Genomic DNA, 19887 nt, shown 5'->3' on the forward strand with positions numbered 1-19887 from the left:
AGTATATGAAAAACCCAAAAATATGTCATTCAAATAGTTCAGTCCAGTGTTTCCAACTCTCTAAAGGGTGACTTGTAACATAGCTGAACTCTCTACAGGGTGGTTTGTAATGTAAGAGTTCTCTACTGAATGATTTGTTTGTAGCTGAACTGTGTGAACTGTAGCATAGCCACACTCTCTACAGGTTGACTTTCTTGTAGTTGAATTCTCTACAGGGTGACTTGTAACCAAGGTGTACTTGACTAACTTCTACAGGGTGACATAGCTGAATTCTTTGTAATGTAGCTAAGGGTTATTTGTAATGTACTCTCTACAAGATGATTTGTTTGTAAGAGTTCAGGGTGACTTTTGTAGTTAAACTACAGGGTGACCAGTAACCAAGCTGTAACTTCTACAGAGTGACTAAAGTAGTTAAACTCTCTACAGGGTGACCAGTACCCAAGCTGAAACTTTTACAGGGTGACTTGTAGCCTAGCTGAACTCGGTGACTTTTAAAGTAGCTAAACTCTCTATAGGGCTTCTGTAACATAGCTGAACTCTCTACAGGGTTATTTGTATTGTAATTGAACTCTCTAAAGGGCAACTTCTTTTTAGCTGAACTCTCTAAGGGTAATTTTTAATGTAGCTGAACTCTCTACGTAACTGTAATAACATACCTGAACTCTCTACAGGGTGACTTGTAATGTAGTTGAATTCTCTATATGGTGACTTTTTGTAACATAGCTGAATGCTCTAATAGAGTAGCGTGTTGCATAGTGGACTGCTTTAATGGGGTGATTGCACAATTAGAGTATCTTGATCGAACACTTGCTACAGGTAGTTGTTTTTTGCAGTGGTTTAAAATCTGATTGATGTACACTGCTGAAAAGCTTTTCTACAAAGATTAATCTACATATATACCGGTTCATGGCTCATCCCTTTAAGCGATTTGCTGGCTCAGCCTGGTAGGTCTGGCAAACGATCGTTTTTATTGCCAAACTTGATTGTATAATTGTTACACGTTGTTGATTTTCAGACTGTGTGTTTCCAATCCACAAAAGGTTTGAAGTTTAACAGATGATCCATGTACTGATTTTCAGCTTCTTTCCATGAGTGGTTTGCCCTGTAAGTGTGACAATGTATTGGTGTTTTTCATGAATAATTATTAATAACTCTGCAGCTATTTATCATATTCAAAGAAAAATTGATACCTTTATACCATGCTTATCATGTGTTTATCATGTATGCTAAATTTCAAGGTTGGATCACATGCTTTCATTTTATGGCAGTTTCTGTAGGTGTGCCGGCAAAAAGGAAAAGAAATTAAGCCAAGTGGCTAATGTCTTGGGAATGCCTGCAGCAATTTAGCTCAAATTTGGTATGTCAACCACTGAAGGTGGAGGGCTCACCTCATTTCTTAAAGGCAGCACAGAGCTATGTATGTGTGAATGACGGAGCAATTACAAATAAAATAATTAAAAATCGTGTTATTGTTCTTCCTGTTATCAATACACTGGTGTGGTGCACCAACTTTTTAGGCCACACGACACACTATCATGTGTCTAGATGCACATGTACCCACTGGAAATTTGGTTGTGATATTCAAATAAATGAATTGTGAAACAATCTTAACTTGAAGCTGTTTAATTATTTTGGATATGTTGTTCCTCTTTCACTTGTAGTTCCTTGACTACCTTTAGATAAGAATGAATAACTCATTACAGCAAGCACACATCCGACTACTGGTTGCTGTTGCTCTCACAACAACTATTGTCACCGTGGTAATCACTGAAAACAGCCAGCAATTTCTTTTTTACACTACTATGGCTTCACTATCACAATCAACACCAACACTTACTCGTATTGGAAGTGATTTAGAATTTGATTACAGCAGTTGTCCTCCATCATCAGTGATGTTGAATTCTACTCAGTTGAACACTGTTCCATTACATGATGATTGTCCACATGTGTTCATCATAGGAGCTCGTAAAGGAGGGACCACCTCAATGTATCAATACTTGTCCAATCATCCTGATTTTAGTGGGGTCCGGTTAGATAAAGGACCTTCAGCTGGAGAAACGTTTTATTTTCAAAGACAATTCCTTAAGAAACCTTGGAGTGAGTATATGTCAGAGTTTCCTACTGATAAAATGAGTGGTGATTCCAGTGTTGGTAACTTAGTGGATTGTCGTGTACCACAAAGACTATACAGTAGTTGTGGCAGGACAGCTAAGGTGGTTGTGTTACTGAGGGACCCTCTAGAGAGGTTCCAGTCTAACTTCAGAATGAGAGTGAGACTTAAAACAACAAATGGGGCTCAAAAGAATATTTCAGACATAGTAGAACAGCAAATTATTAGTTTTTACAATCGACTATCTTCCAGAGGGATAATTAACATGGATGACCTTAGTGGCCACCCCAATAATCTAACATGTACTTGTGGTCCGGCAGGGAATATGGTGTTTGAGGGATTGTACTATGTGCACCTTCACAATTGGTTGTGTAACTTCCCAGCTGAGAACATACTCATCTTAAACACAGAACAGTTTCAAGACAACTCAGTGAAGAGTTTAGCTGAAGTGATGGAGTTTGTTGGTCTGCATCCTCTTGAAGACCATGTGATGCAACAAGTGACATCAGTCATGTACAACTATGGAGGGAAACTGGAGGATGAGTTGTCATTTAGAAAGTTGACCATGTCTGACAAGAAGAAACTGTTATCTATTTATGAGTCCTTCAACAACAAGCTATTTCAGTTACTGAAGTGGAACACTGTGAAATGGAATGAAATATCAGAGTAATTCATCTAAATATTAGAATTGTTATTAAATATCAATTTATTGCAACATATCAGATCAAATAATTGTAATTCTTTTATGATGCACACATCATTGATGCTGTGATGCACACATCACAGGTCTGGAAGTATCAGTTGCCATTACACTACACACATACATAATATATACCATTTTCATGATTTTTTCCATTAAAAATTTGCAGGTGTTGGAAGCGTTTTGGATTAAGACATTTTTGAGCTTGGTTATGCCTAGCCAATGCCGCAAAGGCACCATGAAGGTATTGTGGTGCTGGTTTTTCTGGTCAATTCCTTTGTGTGAGACAGTGCAAACCTCCATGATCCCTATTATACAGTACTACTGTACTGTAAGATTCTCATCAAATTTTTTATCAGTTTTGTAATAAGCCTGAGGCAAATCCTATCTGGTCAGAGAGTTCAATAAACTCCACTATACGGCTGTCAAGATGCTTGTGGATTTTGTGGCGAATCCTAGTGGAACTTGGAGGAGGCAATGTAAATTCTCGTTATGAACATTTTTGCCATTAACCTACTAAATCAATAATTATGTAAACTGTTGTTGAGGATTCCACCTCTTAGCTATACTTGAAGTATGCATTCTCCAGGTCTCAGCACACATACTGAATGCTGTAAGCCCAGGGTGATGACAGGAGGAGGGCACTGGGGTATTTTACCCTGGGCCTCTCTTTGTAAGGGGCCCCAAGAGGGCTCATAGCTGCCTCATAGCTATACAATATGATTATCTACACATAGCTGCAAAAAAACGACTTTACAACATCCAGGGTGGTTTTTGAGGTTTCCAGAAACTGGTCAAGTATATTCAGTTTGTTAATTCGCAAATATATCAAAGGTTCAGATCAAAATACTCTAATAGAGCAGTCAACTACCCTATTAGAACAGTCAGGTTTTGCATTTTTTAGCAGTAAAAAGTATATCTTAAATTTTTTCTGATGGCATGTTCCCAGACCCTTAGAATGGCATTTATGCATGTCTGTTGTATAAAGGGTCTAGGTCCATGCTCTCCCAGAAAATTACACATTCTGAGAATGAATCTGGTAACAATTTTCACCTTAATGCTGACATTTAGCTAGGAATTGCTTGATGTATAGGCTGCTTGTGCCAGCATACTATCAGGAGAATTAAGAGGTGGAGCTATGTGCAGATTTAAGTGTGTATGCAGCAGAAAAGTTGGAAACCTGTCACTGAAAATCCTGGAGCTGCAGTGTATATTCCCTGTAGACTCAAAGACACAGAGATACCATCTATACTAGCCAGCAAACTCAATAATAGTAATTCAGGTGCAGCAAACCATTCCTTGTAATATATCTCATTTTTTATTTATTATTATTACTGGGCAGGCAAGCTCAGCTGATGTGCACCCAGGGAAAAAATTAAAATTTCAGAAAGATTTACAAGTGTTACAATGATTTGATACTAATATCAGTAATTTATTAGTAAATAAGTTCAAATCATCATGTTCAATTATTGCTGTAGGTAAGCGATTCCATTATTAAATAGTTTTTGAGTAGAAGCTCTGTTGATATGCTACAGTGGACAAGTAATATAATAGTGTAAGGGATGATACTGTCTGGTGTGTCTTGTTAGGGAGAGATATAGTAGTGCGGGATTTCAAGTGCATAGTCATGGTGTAGGATTTAAAATAATGTTTGCAGTCCTGATATCGTGCGTCTTTTCCAGTGTATCCCATCCTATAGTATGTAGTGAGCTGGATTCTGAAAAACAGCTAAAAATGAAAAATGGTTCAAGAGAATTAACATTTCAGCCAACCAGATAATTAGTGGTGACAGTACAAGTGTCATCAACAGACATGTGTGGTTTGGCTCCACTAGAAATTTGTCTAGCTACATATATCAGTAAAATTCTAAATTTTCTCTGGGCTCCCTAAATTCACTTGGTGGCCCTTGTTAACTCTGTATTATATTAGCTACAGGTACTGTATGCTGGAGAATTGATGTTACAGGCTCCGCAGTGGACCCAGCATAGTGAACTGTTTTGTAATACAGACACCTATACAAGTACTCATTCTTAATTTCATCACCAAGATCATGGAACTCTTGCCACGCCTTACACATTGTCGAATTCAGCACAGCAGAATCTTTCAAATTATTGCTACAAAACTATTACTGCGGACTTCATAGTTAGCTATATCTGTGTACGATCTTCATTTTTGAAGTTTTCACAGTATTGATAAATTTAAATAAAATAGTATCAGCATTCATTCAAAATGCTTAGCTAAGTCTCAAAAGAGTATTACAGTGATAACTTACAGTGATAACTTTTCCATTAATAGCAGTGCCACGGTACATATAGGTTGTAAAGATATACAAAAAGCACACAAAACTAGCTAGCTAAATTATACATGACAATACTAAGAGATTATACAAACACAAATGACAGAGTTATATTGCGGACACGTGCCAAGAGAGCTGCAAGGTGGATCTAAAGTGCATTTGATCCAACAACTTTTCAGTGGGCTAAATCCAGTGATGAATGTTTAAAGGAGCTTGGATGGCCTTCTTTGGAGCTAAGACATAGCTAACTATTCCTGTGTTATGATACTGTATACTATCTTACATCACTTTACTCCTATTAAGTTTTCTAATTATTTTCAGTTTAGTAATCTTCCAACCTGGTCTCATTTGGCTTACTACCCTCCTCGATTAGAAAAGGGTAGTAAGCCTATTGGCTTACTACCATCGAGGAGGGTAGTAATTACGTAGTAAGCCTATTGGCTTACTACCATCGAGGAGGGTAGTAATTCTATTGGCTTACTACCCTCCTCGATTCCTTCTCTGTAACTGAATTGTGTGCTTCTTTGGAACTCATTCTTTTGATGTGCTGTCAACTTCCACCAAGTATTTTAGACACTAAAACTCTATAGTGGTTTTGTGTAATTCTATTGTATGTATGTGTTCGGTGGGGACTATTCTACGGAACGGAACGGAACGGAACGGAACGGAATGATGGACTAAACCACGGAACGGAACGCTTTCTCAAACTGAAGCTTGCAACTTACCATTGCTGAAACTTCCCTTATTAGTTAGCAGTGGCATCTCCAGTGGGTGGTTAAACATAAGATAAAAAGAATTAACGGATCGATTGTGGGTTTTTGTTGGTTGTCATTAGTAACGAAGTATTATTGTGGGATGAGCTGTATTAGTGATGTTCATCCATACGGAAGGGAACTTTATGTGAGCTGTTTTTCTTATTTAGACTTTACAAAACAGTCTGGGCCGGTCTTTCAAGTCATAAGTCAGTGTATAAATAAAGCAAGCAGGAAGATACTGGTAACAGGAAAGAGCCAGCTGAATTAAAACTTGAAGAATTTTGTGCAGTGTGTGAGGAGCAAATATTTTGGCAGACCGCAAGGAGGGTATATTCTGCAAACATCACTGAAGTGTACGCATGGAGTTATTTATATAGTAACAGCTGGTGCAGTGGACTAATGCCGTATTCAATAGTGAGCTGATTTTATCTGTTGCACAATTCAAGGATGTGTCTGAGTGCTAGCCTTGAATCAGGCTAAATGTCAAAACTCCAAGATCAGCCAAATCTCTATTATAAGCTGCATGTGAAACCATGCCCGTAGCCACCAGGCAAACGTGATTTGGACCAGGATGTGTGTGTAATTTCAATGTATCTAGTCAGACCTGAAATGGAACACTCACATTAATTACATACCACCTAAGAATCCTAGGATTTCTTAAGTGTAACATTTCACATGCTTCACTTCAAACAAAACAGGTTAAATTTGTTCGTCTATTTTCAAGTGATTCCCAGTCCAGCTGGTCCATGAAATTACAATGTATTTGTTACAGTGCGGGCTGGATCTACTCTAGAGTTGAGATTTCAAGGTAGACTCACTGCCAATTTACTGACACTAGTACTGTTGTAGCATGTTTAAGTGGAGGACAAATGAAATAGTAATGCTAGATTATTTATGTATACAAATTTTTCATAATGAAATTGATATCCCATTTTGATTTGTACTTCCACTTTGCAACATATTCAAGAGCAAGAAGCTACCACACTTAATCTCCAACCACTGTCATTAATTAACCAAGATCTCACTAGTCTGTAATTCACCTTACTGTAGTGATTTTATTGATTCATCTGTATGCTTTCTTCATTTCCTTTGAAGTTGTACCAAGAGTTCATAATAAGGTGGGGAGTGTCTAACTTGAATGCATTGACCAAACACCCTGCTTAAAGTAACACCTCGGCCTTATTTCAGAACAAAGGCTTTACCTTCTTCAGCAACTCTAATCAACAGTTTTCTATCCCCCAGTAAAGGTGTTGATTTGATGAAAGGTGAACTTTACACAGGGTGTTTGTACAGGCCATACTGAGAGTTAGACACTCTCCCCCATACAAATCAGTATTACGAACTCTTGGTTGTACAGTATAGGTAAACAAAGATAAGTTTCTCTCCCATCTTATTCTAGGATTTCTATTGACAAGGAAAATTCAATTATTTGTATACAGGCTCAAAATTGAGAAAATATAAAGAAAGTGAATTAATATTATACAGTCAGTTTGCTTTTGGATATTTAATGTCTCCACCCACAACAAAAATTCGATGAATCCATGCATCTCATCACTGGTCGTCTGAACATTCTGAAAGTGATACCTCACTCAATCAACCATATATTCTGTTTATTAGACTGAATAAAGTCATGATCACCTAGCCTTTTCATGTCACCAGTAACTTTCTAGTTAATTTCTCTGTGGATATAATCCTCTGAAACTGAAGAAATTGAGTGGTCTTCTAAACTATTTATCTTGTTAAGATAAGCAGAAACAACTGACATCCAATCGGCTACTGTATTGTAGTAACAAAACTTGCCTTGTTCATGCAATAAATGAATTGAAGAGACCTGCTTAATTTATCAGGTAGTAAAACAATCACTTAATTAATGTTTTATAATTATCCTATTCCATTTTCCTGGAGGTTCCACTGATAAAATGCAATTTCAGCAATGATAGCAGCTAGCCAAGCTGCAAGTTGATTCAGAAAGCACTCCATTCTGTAAAATAGACCCCATCCAGAATTCAACTCAGTACTCAGGCTGAGATATCTGACAATAGTCCACTACTCTGTTAATGAATCATTGATGTTCACACAATATAGCCTCCTTGAGGTATCTGAATGTTTGCTCCTCACACACTGCACAAAATTCCTTTAGATTCTACTTAGACTGAGTTGATTCAGCTTGTCACCATACTTGTTTCCTTTGTAGTGTAGCTATACACATACTGATTTATGCCGATTAGAAAGGCTGGGCCTCAGACTGTACATTCTAAAGTCAAGTAAGTAAAAATAACTCACATACTAGTAAAAAAAAGTCATGCATTAAGTTCCCTACTTGATATATCCGAAGATGAAATCACTGAGTCAGCTATTCCCACAATTAGTACTTCGTTACTAATGACAATCAACAAGAACCCACAATCGATCCTTAAATTCGTTTTATCTTTCTTGGGGTACGTTTGATTACCTGCTGGAAGTGCCACTGATAACTTGTACAGCAATGGTAAGCTGCAAGCTTCAATCTGAGAAAGCATTCCGTTCCGCAGTTTAGTCCATCATTCCGTTCCGTTCCGTTCCGTTCCGTTCCGTAGAATAGTCCCCACCTATGTGTTCTTCGTTTTTGCAGCTGTTGTCAATTTTACTTTGTAGTTGTATTGTATTTTATGTGTGGGGAAGCACCCTGCACAAGCTTATGCTTTTTGTGTAACCCCTGTCTGTTTGACAAAAATTGATAGCTAATAGATAAATAAATAAAAAATAAATAAACTTCTGGACACACTAGGTAAGATTTTGGTGAGTTTTAAGTTAAACAGGTATGAAGTTGTGTTAGCAGCAGCAGCAGCAGCAGCAGCAGCAGCAGCAGCAGCAGCAGCAGCAGCAGCAGCAGCAGCAGCAGCAGCAGCAGCAGCAGCAGCAGCAGCAGCAGCAGCAGCAGCAGCAGCAGCAGCAGCAGCAGCAGCAGCAGCAGCAGCAGCAGCAGCAGCAGCAGCAGCAGCAGCAGCAGCAGCAGCAGCAGCAGCAGCAGCAGCAGCAGCAGCAGCAGCAGCAGCAGCAGCAGCAGCAGCAGCAGCAGCAGCAGCAGCAGCAGCAGCAGCAGCAGCAGCAGCAGCAGCAGCAGCAGCAGCAGCAGCAGCAGCAGCAGCAGCAGCAGCAGCAGCAGCAGCAGCAGCAGCAGCAGCAGCAGCAGCAGCAGCAGCAGCAGCAGCAGCAGCAGCAGCAGCAGCAGCAGCAGCAGCAGCAGCAGCAGCAGCAGCAGCAGCAGCAGCAGCAGCAGCAGCAGCAGCAGCAGCAGCAGCAGCAGCAGCAGCAGCAGCAGCAGCAGCAGCAGCAGCAGCAGCAGCAGCAGCAGCAGCAGCAGCAGCAGCAGCAGCAGCAGCAGCAGCAGCAGCAGCAGCAGCAGCAGCAGCAGCAGCATACACTGCTGCAACAAACATGCAGCAGCAAGCAAGTAGCAGTGGAGTATCAGCCGGTCTAGGAGCAAAAAAGGAAGATTAGGCCACTCCAAATAAATTCTCTGTTTCCCGTCCGGGACTCAAGCATATTTGCATGTGGGCGGGCGGTTCATTTCCATTTTTTTATTAGAAGACTGGCAGCTTTTCAAGCCATTATTTGCTGACACAACCAAAAAAAGCTGCATGCTTAAGCTTCTACCTTCCTTTGCAAAAGTGGCACAAACGTGAAGTTTGTGCCGACTTGATAGCACTGTTGACACTATTTCAAGAATGTTTTACTGAGCCTGTCAGTATGCAAGAATAACCGGAAATAATGGAAGAATACGGAATAAAGGCAGAGCTGACCGGGGAGTTGACAGTAACTAGGGCGGTGGACGGGAAACAGAAAATTTATTTGGAGTGACCTAGCTTAACTGATGGGGAAACGCACATCCCAGTCCAACTTGAGGTCGCGGCGTTACCGATTCAATAACCGCCCATTCAATAATACCGTGTGAAAGCATGATTATGTTACGTAAAAAAAGCCGAGTACAAAAATCTGTGCTACTACTGTACGCGCCTCCAGCACCACAACTGACTTAGCGTTTCATAAAATAATTTTGAGAGTGTGATGATTGTGAAGACGTAAGATCGAGCCCCAGTAACGCCGAGAGTAACGCTGAGGGTACTCAATGACTAGATTCTACTAACGTATTATGTAAGCTTAGTTGGTAGCGGATCCTACCTATACCATATGAACCTACGGCATTACCTATCGATTGTTAGAGAATCACTGCCTTCCAAATGGTAAGCAAATGCTGAGATTTGTCGTTAATTAGCAAATGTTGACCTGTGACATATGTTTAATAGTGTGTTATTACCGGCATATACGCATTTACCTACGACACTTTCTACCAAATGGTGACCAGAGTCTTTGCTAAGCAAATTCTAAGGTGTGTCCTTAATTATCAAGTGTTTACCTGTAGCATTATATCCATCAAATGATAGTCTGTTGAAAATTTGTTGCTACCTCCATTAATTTACACCAATATACTGTTCAAGGGGTAGTCACTTCAATACTGACTGGGATCAAGTTTCAATCAAGCGAAGGGGCTTTTGTACAGTGAATCAAGCGATCAAGATGTCTGCAAAAGTGATGATCAAGCACCTTTGAAGGCTAACTTTTAGCAAACATGAGAATTTACTAGGATTTTGCAGTAGATGATCAAGAATCAAGGCTCTTGTAAAGGTAAAATCAAACGATCAAGGTGAAATTTGATGATCAAAATTTTTGATCAAGTACCAACTGAAATTATACTTCCCCTACCAATCAAACACATTATATTATCACGATGAATCGAAGCTAGCACCTGTGGCTAACAAGGTGAGGGGTACATAATTCGGTGTTGGCAGTCAGAAGTGTGTGTTTTGAATAATCACTTTAATTAGCTTAGCTATTTGACATTCCTTATATAGATGTTGTGAGGTTTATTGACAAGCCAAGCTACTGACGTACTCACTGATACCTATGAACTAGCGATCAGCAATCTACCATGAATTTCAACCCCCGTGAATATGAAACTTATTGCCACCTGTTCCACCTGATTTTGAGCTGTAAAATGGTTGTCAGCCATAGGCCACCTATTGTTAATTTTAATGTTTTAGATCTCCCACCTGCATTGCTGTGTTTCACCACCTAATTTGGTCATTATTATGAGTTGTCAATTCCTCATTTCAATATTTAATCATTATGTAGAAACTATAAACTAACCTGCTTACGTAGTTAGGCATAGAAAAAGATAGGTTAGATGGGCTGAAAACCAACCTCAGTGTCAGGAGAAGGGACTTTAACCCTTCCACTTCTCAACAAGTTATTAATAAAGATCAAGATACTCTAATAGAACATTCAGCTAACTCTAACAAAACAGTCAGGTGATGCCTGATAAGATTGTGATGAATAATGAGCTGCCCACCTGTGTTGGTTTAGGCTAACTTTCTGATCTGAAGCATAAAATTGATTTATGTACACATTTCCTCAATAGCTTTTGAAGTTTTTGTGAGGGACTTGTGGTGTGTCATAAATTAATTCATTTTGACAGCACGTCTGGGTGACTTATGGGTAGAGGCTGATAATAAAAAAAAAACTGAATCTCCATAGATTCTCCTCCAACTCTGGATGATCAATCGTACTTCAAAACCATAGGCTAACAATGCAGCGTTCCCCTTGCTGTTTCTGTAGCATGAATTTTAGGGTTTTTGAGCTGCAGTAACAGTGATAGTATGTACGCGTTGAGCTGAACCCTCAAAAACATTTAATAACTCATGGATGCAATTACACACGATCTTGAAATTTGGCTCATTTGTAGTACTGCTTGACCTGCTAAAAATATTTCAAAATCTTTTTGTTCAAATGTTTGACATAGTATTTACAGCTAATCAAAATTTTCACAATACATTTCCTATGGGGAAGCTGTATAAGTACATTGTCCAGTACAGCCCTTTCCCGAACTTGTAATGGAGCCAAACTGTACATGTCTGTTGTTGACACCTTTGCTGTTACCACTAATCATCTGGTTGGCTGAAATGTTAACTCTGTTGAGAAAAATCCACTTTTAATTTTTAGATGTTTTTCAGGATTCAGCTCAACTTGTACATACTATAGCATACTTCAATGTTTCCATTAATGCTAAATGACATGATGGTTATTGCTTTTGTGAAAATGGATACTTATTGTAGTGTTGGCACAAGCACATTTGTACTGAACTATTTGTGACTGTCTCAGCAAAAACCTGACTTGTTCGTACTTGCAAGCATGCGTAGTGAAAAAATTAAAATTGAAAAAAGTTTGTGGAATTATGCATACTACAAAGAAAAAAATACGCCAGTTTTTATCAAGCCTGATAAAAGAGAAAGAATGTTTAGGCTCAGAGAAAGAAGACTCAAATCATTAAAACTATTATACACCATCTTGTTCGCCTGCTTGTGGAGAGTTCGAAAATCTTTTGTTGTTTGTTTGTTTGTTTGTTTCTGTAGCCCAAACAGTTGTATGAACAAGTCAGGTTTAATATCTTAGACCCAACATATCAAGTGATGCTGAAGAATGAAAAAAATCAAGTCTGTAGCATTAGCATTGTTGAATTCATATCTTAATATTTTAAATTAATTCTTCCATCTTTATGACAAGATATACTGAATATTTGGAATCTTTAGCAGAAGAAAAAGTTTGCAATTTCACGATTTATAGATGTATTCGCAAAATTGCTAGTTTCCCCCATCATATGTCTCCCTGAAAAACCTTTGGACTTTCTTGTTCCTTTTGTGGACCTATAGCTATAACTATACTTGCACAGAATCTCCAACCTTCTTTCCACAATTTCATGCCCTATATGCTGAGGTTTGTAGTAGTGTTGACAATTGTGTGATATCATAGCAACCAGCTTTGATCAATACCTCAAAAGGCTAAGGTTTTGCATCACTTGCTGAACTGCTATATATGCACGATGCTACACAGTTATGCACTGTGCCACATGATTCGAACAGAGATGCAAAGTCAGTAAGTATATTGGAAGGAAACTTGAGAAAAATAGAGCAATACTTCAGCCAATTCATATCATCTGCTTAGCCTTAATGTCATGAATGTTACCCTCTTCTCTTCCACAAACCAGCCATCTATGTAACGTGTTACAGTCAACACATCACAGTAATGATTTAATAATAAAGTGTGCCCTCTGACCAACTAGTTGTAGTTGCATGCCCAATTCCTAGATTACTATACACACAATAAACCACAAAGGATTTCCATATTTTCTTCTGCGGATCATTCCCAATATACGTAATATATGCTTACGTTTTCTTCACTTGTAATAGCAAACTTTGAATTCAGGTAGATGAGGATAAGTGAAACATTGCAACAAAAACATTTCCAGTTACTGGTTATTGTTGCTGTTTTCATCGTGATTCTCATCACACTGGTAGCCACTAGCAACAATCAACAAATCCTCTCCCACACTACTAGGGCTTCATCACCACGATCAACACCAACACTTACTCGTATTGGAAGTGATTTAGAATTTGATTACAGCAGTTGTCCTCCATCATCAGTGATGTTGAACTCTACTCAGTTGAACACTGTTCCATTACATGATGATTGTCCACATGTGTTCATCATAGGAGCTCGTAAAGGAGGGACCACCTCAATGTATCAATACTTGTCCAGTCATCCTGATTTTAGTGGGGTTCGGTTAGATAAAGGACCTTCAGCTGGAGAAACATTTTATTTTTCATTGCACTACAATAAGAAACCTTGGAGTGAATATGTGTCAGAGTTTCCTACTGATAAAATGAGTGGTGATTCCAGTGTTGGTAGCTTAGTGGACTGTCGTGTACCACAGAGGCTATACAGTAGTTGTGGCAGGACAGCTAAAGTGGTTGTGTTACTGAGGAACCCTCTGGAGAGGTTTCAGTCTAACTTCAGAATGAGGGCACGGCTTAAAACAAGGTATAATACTCATATGAATATTTCAGACATTGTAGAAGAAGAAATTAACCGCTTTTACCATCGAGTGTCCTCAAATAGAAATATTAACATGGATGACCTTAGTGGCCATCCCAATAATGTAACATGTACTTGTGGTCCGGCAGGAAATATGGTGTTTGAGGGATTGTACTATGTGCACCTTCACAATTGGTTGTGTAACTTCCCAGCTGAGAACATACTCATCTTAAACACAGAACAGTTTCAAAATAACTCAGTGAAGAGTTTAGCTGAAGTGATGAAGTTTGTTGGTTTGCGACCTCTTGAAGATCACATGATGCAACAAGTGACATCAGTTGTGTACAACAATGGAGGGAAACTGGAGAATGAATTGTCATTTAGAAAGTTGACCATGTCTGATAAGAAGAAGCTACTGACTATTTATGAGTCCTTCAACAACAAATTATTTCAGTTACTGCAGTGGAACACTGTGAAATGGAATGAATTAACTATTAACTGAGCTTGGCTGTATACATGTTTTGGTTATAGATATCATTTCTTTTGCATTGCAAACCACAAAGCCAGCACTAGGGCTTCCTTTTACTACAGGAATTTTTGAACAAGAAAAAATTGTTTGTGTGTATATGGCTTTGTGTCTGATTAAGTATTAATTTTGTGTATTTCTAATTATCACAAGGGAATAAGGTGACTTGTTACTGTAACTGAACTCTCTCCAGGTTGACTTGTTTCTAGCAGCTGCAGGGTCACTCAAAATGTAGTTGACCAGTGACTTGTTTGTAGCTGATCTCTCTGCAGGGTGACTGAACTCTCTATAGGGTGATTTGTTTCCAGCTGATGTCTCTACAGGGTATTTGTTTCTATAGCTGAACTCTCTACAGGGTGACTTCTTGTGTATGACTGACTATATAAGGCCTACAATAGACCCTCTGTTTGCTTTGAAGTCAAGTTAGTCTAATAGAGCAGTCAGCGTTGTACTACATTGTATGTATGTATGTACAGTTGAACCTCTCTTAACAAACTCCCAAGGACACAATAGAAAAAAACCTCCATAATAAGGACAAAAATTTTGGTCCCAACAAGTCTGGTTAATACATTTTTTTACCTCTGAAAGAGGAAAACCTCTATATTACAGCGAAAAGTAGCCAAAAATTCTGGGTCCCAAAATGTCTGTAATAGAGAGGTTCCACTGTATGTATGTATGTGTGTGTGTGTGTGTATGTATGTACGTGTGTGCAAGGCCGGATGAGACGGTCCGGTTGGTCAGGCCTGAGCCGGACCAATAATCTGGAGTTGAACCAACTAGCTAGTCTGGTGCCGCCGACCCTATTTAGGCACTTATACAAGCGCCCCGAAAATAGGGGCACTTTTATAAGCGCCTAAATAGGGTCGGCGGCGCCAGACTATCAACTAGCTGACCAGCTTGAACCATATTACTCTCATGCAATCTTTGGACGATCACATCTACATGTAGCTACGTACATTTTACAGATGTTATTGAAAATGCATGACACGAGTAGTCATCTAGTTTCTCAGCCTAACTAAAACACAGAACTACACTTATAGTACCTCCAATTACCTTACAGTACAGCATAGCATTCTTATCGTTTTGTACAGAAATGATTGTGGGTTCTACGTACAGTATCACGTGTGCTGACAGTTGGTATTTATCACGTGTAAGCTAGGTGCCTTCTTTGATTCTAAACCAGCACACTTATATCACGGTTGGTCAGGCCTGAGCCGGACCAATAATCTGGAGTTGAACCAACTAGCTAGTCTGGTGCCGCCGACCCTATTTAGGCACTTATACAAGCGCCCCGAAAATAGGGGCACTTTTATAAGCGCCTAAATAGGGTCGGCGGCGCCAGACTATCAACTAGCTGACCAGCTCGAACCATATTACTCTCATGCAATCTTTGGACGATCACATCTACATGTAGCTACGTACATTTTACAGATGTTATTGAAAATGCATGACACGAGTAGTCATCTAGTTTCTCAGCCTAACTAAAACACAGAACTACACTTATAGTACCTCCAATTACCTTACAGTACAGCATAGCATTCTTATCGTTTTGTACAGAAATGATTGTGGGTTCTACGTACAGTATCACGTGTGCTGACAGTTGGTATTTATCACGTGTAAGCTAGGTGCCTTCTTTGATTCTAAACCAGCACACTTATATCACAATTCAATCTTCATAAAATAATCATTAGCATTCCTTGGCTTGTCTCTCTTGGCTTCTTTTACTGGGCAAAGGGCTGGCAGTGACAAACCAGACTGACTCATTCCGCGGCAAGAAGCTGTACACCCATACATTACATGGTGGCCATCTGGATGAGATGTTGAGTAGAAATCACTCCTCTTCAACTACCCACTCGTCCTGTTGAGATACCGAGCAAACTCCCACATTGCGCCATTTTCGAATACTGATTGGTCTCGTGACTGTCCACCAGTATATTTACGTGATGATCCGTTCACTTCATACAAACCAGTATAGTAGTATACTGTATTTTTGTAGCTGTGTAGCTTTTTATTGTAGCTGTGTGAATCCACTGTATAGTCCTAGCTAAAGGGGGCCATGCTGTATGGGTTCCCTGTGAAATTTGGGGGGAAAGTTGCAAGTTGCTAGCTAGTTTTACTTTAAAATTTAGCATCAATTTTAAATTTTAAGGTATTTTCAAGCCTTTAAATTGCAAAAATTCTGCATCTCCTGGGGGTTGCACCCCCAGACCCCCCTTGAACTTCTGATTGCTAGCTATAACTAAATGAACCATACAGCAAGTTTCATGCTGTGTCCCCTGTATGTCAGGTCTACAATTATACATAATATAGAAAGTCTGAAGAACAACAGATAGGCTTGAGCATATTTATATAGCTAGCTAGCAGTGAAATATCACTAAAATTGCATATCTGAGTGTCTAATTTTCAAAAATTTCCTGTGGGGGCATGCCCCCAGGCCCCCCTAGAATGCTCATACTTCGCACTTCGCACACTGTGCAACAGCTCCTCTCTCATTGGCATGTATATAGTAGCAATTTCAACATTATAGTCAATGGCCTGACCAACTCAATTTTCCCTCCTCCGGCTCTGGTGTGTGTATGTGTGTACGTATGTGTGTGTATGTATGTATGTATGTATGTGTGTGTGTGTGTATGTACATGCTACATGCATAGATACATGTATGTATACGTATGTTTATATGCTAAATTGACTGCTTGCTAGTATTGACAGCATTGTGTGCCTACTCCTAATAGCCACTCTGGATTAAAGATTAAATTTAAGGACTAGTAAGTGACTAGCTGCTCATCATGGATGGGTCATGTAGCTATACTCAGTCTACTATACCAGTATTATACATAAAGTATATGTATAAAGCAACACTACATGACTACACTATCAAATTTCACTGTCAAAACTAAAGGGATAAGCTTTGTAGTGGTGAGCCTTACAAGCAGTTTGAGGACTTATATCTAAGCCCTGTGGATGGCAGCTCTGTGGGATTGGATAAAAAAAGCTAGCTGTGCTGTAATTTTTTTTCATTTGATGTGTAGCCTCAGTTTGAGGATAAATGCACATACATTACATTTACAGTAACTAAGGTATATATATTGCATGATTAAAAGAGTTGAGGTTACTACTATGATGTTAATTTGCTGAGGAAAATATTGATTTTATAGGCCACATAAACTTAATTATTAGTTTCTCATCCCCGCCCGCATCGCCTTACCTCATCAAGGATTTTTTGCACCACTGGTGGCTAAGGGGGGCCAATTAGCAAAGTTGTAAAGACAAAAGAGACAAGTGGATTTAAAGTCCATCCATAATTGTAAGTTATCCAAAATTGCAGGAAACTTTGTAATTGTAATTCTGCTTGGCTTAGTCAGCTAACACTGAGCTCTGTACAAACATACAAAAAAATGTAATTATAATAATAATAATATGATATGACTATTGCAATAATATTCCAATATTTATTTTGTATAGAACCTAAAAAATGAGTATAATTACAATATCGATAACATTAAGTACTATAACAATTACAAATTCAATGAAGATTTAAATCACTACAGAATATCTGGGGTAGACATTTAATTACATTGCATAGGGAAGAAACTGTACTTGTACGGATTGGGTGAATTTGCAGGAATTTCCTCATGTGATTCTTGGGGCTGGGGTAATGTAATTAGGTAAAGGGAATTCAACAAATATGTGAATAATTGTTGCAAGTGCTTATACTAAATACAACTATATATAAGCTGCTGTTGTAATGTAACTAAGTTGGTCACTGTACAAGTAGGTTTTGTCTACTTCAGTGGATGCTCTGGGGGTAAGGAATTATCATGAAATATCGGTGTGGAAACTTGGTAAACAGTTTTATCCATTTTGGCTTTGATTAATATATACTCCAAATATGGTATTTCTTAAATTGATAATCATAAATAGGCAGTAAGACTGAGACAGTCACAATTAAGTGATAAACTGCCTTTGCATGGCTTTACAAAATTCACTTAAGGAAGTGGTAGCTAAGGCTCTGGAATCCATGCAGTAGCTGTTACCTTTAAATTCATCATTTTTACACTTGAGCTCTTTGTGTACAGAATTTCTGCATGCATGATGAAGGTGTATAATGTCTATGATAAGTCACGGCTGTGGTGAAGTTCCATATATATACTTATAATTATAACTACCATGCATACTGGAAACTATAACCATATAAAGGTTAGACGATTTAAAAAGGTGAAGCTAGCTATAGCCATGAGTTGAAAGAGAAAGTTTCAGTGAATCAGTGTATGGTACAGAATAGTTTATTGCTATCATGATGTAAAGTTTTTCCACAAAAAAATGTCAACCTTGCAAAACCTATCCCCACTGATTGCCACGTGGGAGTGGAAACACTAACACCTCTCATCTTCACACCAGACGTTCACACTCGATCAGATCCTATACTGCAAGAGAAGTACATCCTACAACAACTGGCTATATACTATATCTATGATATTACAACCTCATGCCGGATCCAAGATTTGTGTACCATGCACAATACTGTCAACAGGATCAACACTAGCACCTCATCTTCACTAATTCTGTAATCTTATCAAGCCCCACCCCCGGGTCCCCATACACCTACTGGGGATTTGACATCTACACGGTTAACTGTGTTTATTCTAGGATATAGTTTGGGGGGGAATAAGGAATTTGGGGGGTGACCAGGTGAAAGTCTGCTATATAGTTGTCCAAGTTCACAACTATATTAAATATTGAATAGTTGCCACCAAACACTGGTTATAGTCATTTAAGTGTCATGAGTGTTGATTTTGATTTTGTGATTCGGTGAAGCCAGATTGTATGATCATGCAGGCTTTCTGAGATTAAATCTGGGGGGTATTTGTGGTGACATGTACAATCATGCCATTTTGAAAGTACCTCAAATTACACTTTCTGAGATTGAATTTAAGGACAATTTTGAGAGTTAAGCATGCTAGTTGGTAGGCACCAGCCTATAATGCTGGCATAATTTTGAGTATAATAGGTGCCTGAAAGCATCAAGCATAATGCTATAGCATAATAGGCAGAATAATTGTCATATACTGTAAGCAAAAATGCATACCACAGAAAAAGGTTGACTTACAATAACAGAACAGTCGATGCCACTGATATGGCATTAAGTATAGTCATTTGACATGACTGTTATTATAGTTTACAATGTAGCCAAATTCTTAATGCACAACAAGTACATTTCAGTTGTTCATAAGCCAATTATAGTTTATCATTATCCATTAGAAAGTAACAAAACATGGGAACTGTAGCAAAAAGTTTGAGCATAATAGGCAAAATTTTTGACCACTGCATGCAGCATAGCATAATAGGCAAAATTAAAAGCATAATAAGCCGATACCTACTATAGTTGGAAAAAACTGGGTATAGTCTTGGGCTCTCAGATATTGAATAGCCATCACTATATATATGCATGAAATTTAGTTATATATATAGTTGTATTAAATATGTACCCTAGTAGATTTTAAAAAATTTATTGATCTGATACTGAATCCATAGATATCCCAGGTTAGTATAGCTATCTAATAATAAATACTTTAGGTTTAAAGAAGAAAATCC

General features: G+C 38.6%; 2 protein-coding genes across 6 annotated transcripts in view; both read left to right on the forward strand.

Moving 5' to 3' along the window:
* Positions 1-2935, forward strand: part of LOC136238880 (carbohydrate sulfotransferase 15-like) — a 32963-nt gene extending 30028 nt beyond the window's left edge. Inside the window, exon 2 of the mRNA XM_066029511.1 lies at positions 1662-2935. Within this exon, the coding sequence (XP_065885583.1) occupies positions 1686-2780 (1095 nt within the window). The 5' untranslated portion in view covers positions 1662-1685 and the 3' untranslated portion in view covers positions 2781-2935. The remainder of the gene's footprint in view (positions 1-1661) is intronic.
* A 6940-nt stretch (positions 2936-9875) lies between these two features.
* Positions 9876-14438, forward strand: LOC136238751 (heparan sulfate glucosamine 3-O-sulfotransferase 4-like). 5 transcript variants are annotated; one of them, XM_066029327.1, is made up of 2 exons: positions 9876-10084; positions 10754-14438. In XM_066029327.1, exon 2 carries the CDS (start codon positions 13165-13167, stop codon positions 14269-14271), a length of 1107 nt encoding a protein of 368 aa, XP_065885399.1. In that variant the 5' UTR covers positions 9876-10084; positions 10754-13164; the 3' UTR covers positions 14272-14438. The 5 variants fall into 5 exon arrangements, with proteins under 5 accessions (XP_065885399.1, XP_065885398.1, XP_065885401.1 ...); XM_066029326.1 differs by having other exon boundaries at positions 13145-14438; XM_066029329.1 differs by having other exon boundaries at positions 13161-14438.
* The last annotated feature ends 5449 nt before the right edge of the window (positions 14439-19887 follow it).

This window comes from Dysidea avara, chromosome 11 (assembly GCF_963678975.1).
Source record: "Dysidea avara chromosome 11, odDysAvar1.4, whole genome shotgun sequence".
Lineage (NCBI taxonomy): Eukaryota > Metazoa > Porifera > Demospongiae > Dictyoceratida > Dysideidae > Dysidea > Dysidea avara.